Source organism: Urocitellus parryii, chromosome 9 (assembly GCF_045843805.1).
Source record: "Urocitellus parryii isolate mUroPar1 chromosome 9, mUroPar1.hap1, whole genome shotgun sequence".
In the NCBI taxonomy this organism is placed as follows: Eukaryota; Metazoa; Chordata; class Mammalia; order Rodentia; family Sciuridae; genus Urocitellus; species Urocitellus parryii.
In genome coordinates, this window is record NC_135539.1 from 112,651,251 (window position 1) to 112,660,292 (window position 9,042).

Genomic DNA, 9,042 nt, shown 5'->3' on the forward strand with positions numbered 1-9,042 from the left:
CTGTCAGGATCCAGAGTGGATTGTGAAAGTCTCCAGTTGCCCTTGAGAAGCTCTGGATGGGCAGCCTGGGGTGGGGGTGGGGGTGCAGGACAGGAACCGCTGGTGACCAAGGTAATGAAGGAGAGGGAGCAGCTGCCTGGCTCAGGCTTGTTTGGGGTTTCTATTAGAAACACAGCAATGAGAGATTTTTGAAATCATTTTCTCTTCCCCAGCATCACAGTTGACATTAAAAAGTGGATCTCAACTCAAGGACAAATGATTTCTCATCCCAAAATGATTTTCATTCCCTGTTCTATTATTGCTTAGAGAGGTCTGCCTGGAGCCCATGCAAGCCAAGAAAGGTCACCCCGACCACAAGGACTTTGGATGGAACTGATTCAACATACACCAACATAACATAGTATATATATATATATATTTTGGTAGCAGGGATTGAACCCGGGGCACTTAACCACTGAGCCACATCCCCAGCCCTTTTTCATATTTTATTTAGAGATAGGGTCTCACTGAGATGCTTAAGGCCTCGCTAAATTGCTGAGGCTGGCTTTGAACTCTTGATCCTCCTGCCTCAGCCTCCCGAGCCACTGGGATTATAAGTGTGCGCCACAGCACCCAGCCCTGTAGTAGATTTTTATTAGTTACCGCCACGGTGCACCCTCTCTGCCTCTTCCAGTCCTCCTTGTCCTTTGCCATCTCCCCGCTCCATAAAGCCTTCTGTGATCACACCAGTCGGCTTCCATCATCCTCTGCTCTGAACTCTTGGGTGCTCTTTATCTGTGCCACCTATTTTGCAATTAATCGTGAGCCCGCTATGTGACATGGCTTCCAGGGCTCTTTCTAACCTGATCCAACTTCTCACCTACTGATGGACAGAATCCTTGATGAGAATTCCAGGGAGTGGAGGTCAGGGGCTTAGTGTCTACATCTCTGTGTCCCTTTGCATTGTAAAGACCTCAGTGCAAATATGGTGACTGCTATTTAACTATTTGTTCCAAGTCCACAAAACCATTTTTAAATCTTAAGCAAATACCTTTTCCATAGACTTGATTTTTCCCCCAAATTAAGAATGCCCAGTCAAGCAGCTTTTTCTTTTTTTAACATATTTTTTTTTTTAGTTGTAGATGGACACAATATCTTTATTTATTTATTTTTGTGTTATGCTAAGGATCGAACCCAGTGTTTCACACATGCGAGGCAAGTTCTAGCCCATGGCACCTTTTTCTTGTGTCTGAGATCCCTCCTGCTGTCACATGCACCCTTGACTCAGACTATCATCCTTGTGTCAAGATTGAGCTGGCTTGGGGGGAAATGAATACAGACCAAAGGGCCAGAATGTGTTCACTGTCTTCACAAAGAGTTCGGTGAACTTGCACCCTTAACACACGGGGTGTTCATCCTTCAGTGAACTTGGCTGGAAGAAGGAAGTCAAATATTATTTTTCTAACACAATCACAAAGCATACCTGCTATTCTCTCCCCCAACAGTTCTGTTCTAACTCCTTAACATGGACAGTGACTTCAGTGTTTGGCTGACAAAGGTGGACATTGTCCAGCCATGGCCTCGTTCCAAAAATGCACCATCCTAGTCCCCGGGGATTTCCAAGGGAGATGCCATTGCTCAGAGGAAAGTTGAGAGTTGAGCCGAGTTCTGAGTTGGCTCAAAGACTACCAGGGACCAACTGCCTGAGTTTCCCCAGCCCCTGACACCCGGGACTTTCTTTTAAGCCCCCAATCCGGGTCCTATCAGATGTTTCAAGTCCTTCTTGAGGGTTACATTCTTGCTAATGGGATTGGCAGCTGAGACTCAAAAAAGCAGCACAATCTGTAAACACTGATCTGCAACTAGGGCAGCTGGGAATGAATTTAGAACCCAACATGTGGCAGGAGAACAGAGAGCTTCGCCTGCCACATGCATTCCCATCAGTCACCAGTTCCTCCAGAGCCCACCTAAGAGCTGCTCTGAATATCGTGGAAGGCTGAAGGGGAGGGCATGGGGCAATCCTGGGCCTCAGGGCCCTCTGCCCACCTCACAGCAGGTGCAAGAAGGGGGGCACTGGCCACCTTCACATTCCCCACTACCCTCTGCGGTTCCAGACTATTTCAAGAGCTGAGGGGACAGAGCAATGGACCCACAAAGGGGCCAATGGCACTTGCCATGTCACGTCCTCCAGTTAGAAAGCCCTTCTCTTCGTATTTGGTAATTGATGTTTTGCCCTTTCTCTAATGGCTTGCTCTAAACCCACCTCCCCCTCTCTACCTTTCCTGATTAAACCTATGTTTCTGATTCACAGCCTGATGCTTGAAGCACCCTTAAACTAAAGTGACTTTTTCCTGCAAGTATTTTATCCTGTTTGGCCTGGGAGCTCACCTGGAGCCAAAAGCAGTGCCCATTGCAAAAGAACATCTTTCCCACTTCCTTGTTTTTAGATCTACTGAATTCCACCCATGAAATCTACCCCAGGGGTCCAGCTGCCACAGGACTGCAGGAATTTTCAAAACTGAACCTGTCACTTGCAAAGCAGAACTAGGAGCCTCAATTGCAGCAAGGTCAGACAGACCCCACCATCCGGGGACTCCCGGAACCCCAGGACACACATGCCTTTATCCCACCCGTATTCCTATGAAGTAGCTTGTCTTCCTTCTCATTAAAAAAAAGGGGGGGGGCTAGGATTGTAGCTCAGCAGTATAACTCTTGCCTAGTATGTGTGAAGCCCTGGGTTCAATCCTTAGCACCACATAAAAATAAATAAATAAAATAAAGGTATTGTGTTCAACTACAACTAAAAAATAAATATTTAAAAAAAAGGAGGAGGGGAGAAACTGAGTCCCACAAACTTTAACAAAGCACTGGGCTTTAAAAAAAAAGTAAAGCAAACAACAACAACAGAAAAAAAAAAAAAAAGAAACAAAGAAACAAAGAAAAACAAGCAGTGGCTTCTTGGGGACATCAATGCTCTTTTTCTTGACTTGAACAATGAGCAGATGAGGTGTCTGTTCTGCTTTTGTCACTTAAACTGCACATCTGTTTTCAAGCACTTTTATATGCATGTCCTACTTCACTATTTTAAACAGTGCCTTGGGCTGGAGGTGAAGCGCAGGGATGAGCACTTGGCCGAAGCCCTGGGTTCTATCCCCAGCCCAGCTAAAATTAATAAACAAGTAAAAAACAGGAAAATGAAAATAGAACTGTGCTTTTTCTGCTGAAGGTGTCCAATATGCTTTGACAGAACCAAGCCTTCTCCAGTGAGCTCTTCACAGGCACGTTGAAAGAACTTGGGCTGGTCATGGGGCTGAGCACCTGTGGTCACCATCGAAGGTTGGGCCAGCAGGGAGAGAAGGGATAGAACATCTGCCTCTTCCCCACAGCTATTTGGCTTCTAATTATTTTCCCTGCCCTTTCTCAGCAGGCAGGAAGACCAGAGTAGCACATGAATAGAAGAACAGGAGCTGGAACTCCAATCAGTCTGGAGTCAAAGGGGAACAATGAGATTTCCAGCACCCTTTTGTCCTCAGGGAAAGACATTAATACTGCTCAGAAATTCCCAGGGAAATTATTCCTGGGGCTTTTGTGAGGGAAAAGAGAACCTCAGGAGAATCCAGGAAGGCCCATAGCCAGCACCCCTGACCCTTCCTTTCAGGAAAGGCTCAATTCCCCTGGGTAGGGAGAAGTGAGGAGAGCAATGTCCTCCCCTGACTTCAGCCTTCTCCAGTCTCTCAGGACAGAACCAGCACATCCTTATGCTCAGTCATTCATCCCAGGCCTCGATATCTCTACATGCTGGGTTTTTTGGTGTTGTTGTTTTGCTTTTGATACTGGGGATCGAATCCAGAGGTGCTCTACCACTGCCTTACATCCCCAGCCCTTTTTTTGTTTTGTTTTGATTTTTGAGACAGACTTTCACAAAGTTGCCCCAGTTGGCCTCAAACTTGTGATCCTCCTGCTTCAGCCTCCAGAATACTGGGGATTACAGGTGTACACCACCTCACCAAGCTACAAGTTGTATTTTTAACAGGATCTCTTTCTGCAGGGTTCCCCTAAATTCTTCTCTACTCCCATTCTCACTGGAGCTGGGTCTCCTCGCTGGAGAATTCTGCTGTGCTTTTGATGAGCACATTCTGTGGCCAGATATCCCAGCATCTGCTCCCAATCAGCAGGGAATCTGGTGGCAGCAAAGGACTGAATAATGCGAATAAGTGAGTGGAGATATCAGCTCAAGGGGTTTAACAGGACTCCAACCAAGTAGCTGGGGAGTATGACTGATGTGTTAGGCTCCCAGTGAACGACTATCTGCTAAGACTACCCCCAAGGACACACAAGGTTTTGAGTGGTAGAGACAGCTCCCAAAGTATTTACAAGCTTTGGGGGCAGGGGGACAAAATGCCCATTTTCAGGTTATTTTTCTGTTATAGTTACAGTTTTAAGATTGTCATTTAATCACAGATCCCAGACATCATAAAAGAAACCTACAGGCTGGGGGTGTGGCTCAGTGGCTTGCTTAGCATGGAGGAAGCCCTTCCATCCCCAGCACTACAAGGGGAGAAAAAAAAAGAAATGTACAGTGCACAGTTCAAAACTCTACAGTGCTAAGGACCAGAGGGAGACCAAAGGTCTATGATACCATTGGTTAGTGAAGTGCCAGTCACATCTCTTTGGCAAAGACTAAAATTCTCTCTTCTTCCTCTCCTACCATGGAGATATTTTAGACATAGCCTCTTATGATTATTTGTCCCTTTTTCAAGATGATTTTCTCTAATGCACTTAATCTATTCTGAGCCTCAGTTGTCATAAGAAAACAGAAGCGAGATTAAGGGACTAAAAGTTCCTATTTCATACAAAGTTCAAATTTAAAACAAAAGCAAACTAGAACTGCTGATGAGCCTCAACCAAACACGGGTTAAAAATGAAAAATGCCCCTTTTGGGCATCAATATCTCATCCAGAACAAGTCAGCTTCTACCCAGTTCCAGAGCCAATGGTGGAATTTTTCCATCACTAGAAAACTGTTAGCCATAGAAAGCAACTTTTCCAGCACTGAAAAACAAGTTTGGACATGTGAGCATATGTCTACTCCCTCCCCTCAGAAAAGTTGAGAGATTCGCCTGAGATCACACAACCAATCAAATTATGGTGGCCCTCAAATTTTGGTTGGGAAGCCTCCTTCCTATAGTAAACATGCTATGCTGAATCAGACAGAGATAAACAGGAAAAGCTCCTGTGTTTCCCCTGCTCCCACGAGCAGGCGGCAGCTCGGCTCACATTGTGGGGTGTTTGTTTTTTTTTTGGAGGGGGGTCCTCTTCTCATACCTGATTTCAATTCTGGTTCAGGGCAGTTTAGTAGTTTCAGTAGTTAATATCAAGTACAGAATTGTTGTATCTGCCCCTAACCAGAAGGAGGGTGCCACAGAAAGAAAGAAAGAAAGAAAGAAAGAGAAAAGGGACGATAAAGGACGGTAGGAAGGAGCGAGGTTAAGGCAGCCTGTTGACAGAGAAAGATGCTGCAGCCCCCACACTGAGGCCAGCCCCTCTCCTCAAGAAGGCAGCAGGGGGACAGAATGGAGAGTGGGGGTGTCTCCAAGGTTGCCTCTCATGGCCTCACAGTGAGGGTCCCATCTGGGCCAGTGCAGCTCCTCTGACTTGCCTCCCCCCCCCATGGCATCGAGGGCACCCCTTTCCTTTCACCATCTCACATAAAACAGGAAACACCTCCTGATCACACAAGGTAGACTCGGAGGTGACAGCTGGGACAGACACCAAGGACTTGGGCAAGCTTCATGCACAAAACCTATCCAACAGAGCCCATCTACAGACCCCAGGCTAGCCACAGACCTCTGAAAAGGGCAGTGGCAGAACCAGAGGTCCCATGGGAATAACTACCACAAATTTTTAAAAGGACACACAATGAGGAGCTAGCTGTCCCCCTCCCCAAGGAATAGAGGAGCACAGACAACAAACATACCCAGGTAAAAGCAGACACTCACCTGTGCTCTGACTTCCTGACTCCAAGCTGCTCAGGCCAAATGAGGAATGTCATTGGCTTATTCTGGTGAGTTCCTTAGTGCCCGCTGCCATAGGATACAGGCTCTATTTACCTAATGGGAGTCCTTTCCGCTCCCCTAGCCCAGACCCTGCACCGTCTCTGGAGAAAATCCCCTGAGGCATCAATCTCCAAGGCATCTAAGTTCCTTCCTGGGGCTGACATCTCGCTCAGCTCCTTCCTGAACTGGCTGGAAGAGCCTAAGCCCACGGTTTCTGTGGCGGCTCCAGCAAAGGTACATTATTTATCTCTGCTGCTGTTTTAATTGATAAAGAGATAGATTCAATACAGCTCGCCAATTGTCTAGACAACCTCAGGCTGGAAAATAAACAGCTCCATGTGAAAGGCTCTTGTGGATTCTGGTTCTAGCTGCCGGCTCAGCGTGTGTGCAACTTGAACCGAGGCCCCAGCCAGCCCCAGCACCGCTCCGCCACCTGTCAGTTCTCCACCCTGGGGGTTGGTTCGGCAGGCAGGGATCTCCAAGCACTCGCTTAACCTCTGGCTCCACCTAACGGCAAGAAATCCACACCCCCCTTTCACAGATGGACAAACTGAGCTTCACCCAGGGAAGGTGCTCAAGGAGCAACTGGCAAAAGAGACTAAGGGTCACCTACTTGGCCTCCCACCCAGCAATCTTCTTCCCCTGCCATCCTACAGGAGGAAAAGTGATATCAACTTTTTAGGTAGCATCTTGAATTTCTCCAGCCCTTTGTCTGCGAATAGCACTTCACACACGTTATTCAAGCAATCTCAGATGGGTGAGTCACTAGAACGTCTGCTGAATAAAAGGGAACAAACACATAGGCCTGAAATGGAGCTGACAGACTGAGGCTTAAATGGTACCTGATGTCCCCTCTAGGATTCTAGCTGAACATCCGCTCATCCTCGTTGACCTTTGCCTGGCTTCCCCATCACTTTTGTACAGTTAAAGCACTTCGATAGGGGATGGGAAAGCTACGTCGCGGGCTGGGCTTGCCAAGGGATGGTCTGCGCTCACCTTTAAATCAGGAGGCTTAGTTCGGGGACCCGGGTTGGGTGCCGCCGCCGCAGCGCCCGCATCCGAAGTTGGCCCGCCAGCGGAGTTAGCACCCATGGCCTCCCCAGGCCGGAGTTCCGCGCCTGGCAGGTGGCAAGCTGCATCTTCCAGCCCAGCTCCATCCTCCTCACCCGGTTGTTGCTGCAGCTCGTCCGATTTGCACCTCTTCATGGTGTATGTGGGTCGGCAAGGGGAACCTGTCCTTCCAGCGCGCCGTCTTGGGGGAGACCGCACCCCCTCTTACATTCAGAAATGAAGACCTGGGGTCTAAATTATGGAGGGGAGTCAGCAGATCACGATTTTTTTGAATTTAGAAAATAAAAATTTTTTTAAGGAGGGTGAGGGAGGGGCGAGGAGGGGGAGCCTTGGAAGAGTTCATTCCGACCTGGGGAACGAAGGCAGGTCACAGTCCAAGCAGGGCAGCAGGAGTCCTTGGGCAGTCATTGCAGGGGAAGAGGAAGGCAGTCCCCGACCCCCAAACTTTCTGCTTCAGGGCATGGGCAGGGCGCAGGGGATCCGGGCGGCAGAGCGCATCCCTCACCGTTGGCGGGGCTGCTGGGCGAGGCAGGGCACGGGGCAGCCGGCGGGGCAGGTCCTCGTTGGCCTCCCCCTGCGCCGGCTGCGGCCCCCGGCCCTGCCGCCGGCCCTCGCCCCGCATGGGCCGGCCGCGGAGCCCGCAGCGAGCCCGGCCTCCTCCCCTGCCCGCGCGCCCCGCTCCCCGCCCGCCGTGCAGCCTGCTGCAAAGCCGCGGCCGCGGCCAGAGCCCGCCGCGAGCGCGCAACCTACCCCGCCCTGCGGCCTCCGCCCGCGAGCTGGAAGGCGAGGCGAGGAGCGAGTGACAACCTCATCCGGCCAATGGGAAGGCCTGAGGGCTGAGGGGGCGTCGCGCGGCCACGTTTTTGGGGTTGGTTGCACCGCGCGGTCCCCCAAGAGAGGTCTGGAGGGCGACGTGCTGCTGCGTTTTAGCATTGCGGAGAGCCGGCTGCGGGATAAGGGCGGGGGCTGCGGTCCACGAGACACGTGGTTTGGGCAGCTGCTTGAGGGACGTTCCCTGGGGAGCCGCTCCCGGGATCCATCCATCCCCCACTCGCTATATTTGGCGGAGAGGGGGCACAATAGGGATGTTTATCATCACTGCTCTCACCCCGCCCTTAAATTTGCCTATTGTATTGTATTCATCCCTTCTGTGAGAGACACAGATCCCTTCCAGGATACTTGGAGTCACAAACCTATGCTTACAGTCAGCCGCAAATGGTAAGGGGAGGGTGTGATCTGCCCCATCGCTCCTTCCCCCAGTTTAAGTACACATCTTAAGAGTCTTAGTTTTAGGCTCAGAAATTGGACAGTATTTCACATTAAAGGACAATAACGTTAGAGTCCTTTGATTACTGTGAATGAGTATTGATGTCAGGAAGTTGATACAAACGGAAGAATAGAAAAGGAGTGATCTCGCCCGTAAACATCAGCCAAACGGCTCTAGCTTGAAGAGAGCAAATGTGGGTTACCGAGTTATGGGGAGTAGTAATAATGACTGTCTGGGTTCAAATCGCATGCCTGCTGTGTTTACAATGGATTTTGCTTATCCAGCAACCAGTGGTTCTCAAGGTGTGGTCCTTGGACCAGCAGCATCAGCAACCCTGGGAACCTGAGAGAAATGCAAATTTGACAGTCTATCTGGGGAATTCTAACAGGTTAACTTCCGAAGAGCTTTGACCTAGACTGTGGTGAAAGGCCTTTCGAAGTCCATGAGTCACAGTGACGATCTCTGAAGGATTTTATAGTTTACCAATCTTTCTCACACCCATTGGGCCATTGTACCCTCACTTCAGTCCCAGTAATCTATGAGTTTCCTGACTCTGTCTTCTTCCCATTCCAACCACTCATTTTAATGTGTATCCTAGAAGAGACTAAGTTGTTAAGAATTTACTATATGCAGGCAGCCACTTGCTAAACTAAGCAGCTCCTTTTTTAGA

At 49.3% G+C, this 9,042-nt stretch overlaps 1 protein-coding gene across 2 annotated transcripts in view; it reads right to left on the bottom strand.

Moving 5' to 3' along the window:
- The window catches only part of Tmcc2 (transmembrane and coiled-coil domain family 2), a 43,266-nt gene extending 35,553 nt beyond the window's left edge, over positions 1–7,713 (bottom strand). The window contains exons 1-2 of one of the 2 annotated variants that reach the window (XM_026387518.2): positions 7,455–7,713; positions 7,031–7,336 (exon numbers count right to left, since the gene is read on the bottom strand). In XM_026387518.2, the coding sequence (XP_026243303.1) occupies positions 7,031–7,240 (210 nt within the window). In that variant the 5' untranslated portion in view covers positions 7,241–7,336; positions 7,455–7,713. Of the gene's footprint in view, positions 1–5,977; positions 6,104–7,030; positions 7,337–7,454 lie in introns of those variants that run through there. The other variant, XM_077802384.1, reaches the window with a different exon arrangement.
- Positions 7,714–9,042: the final 1,329 nt, after the last annotated feature.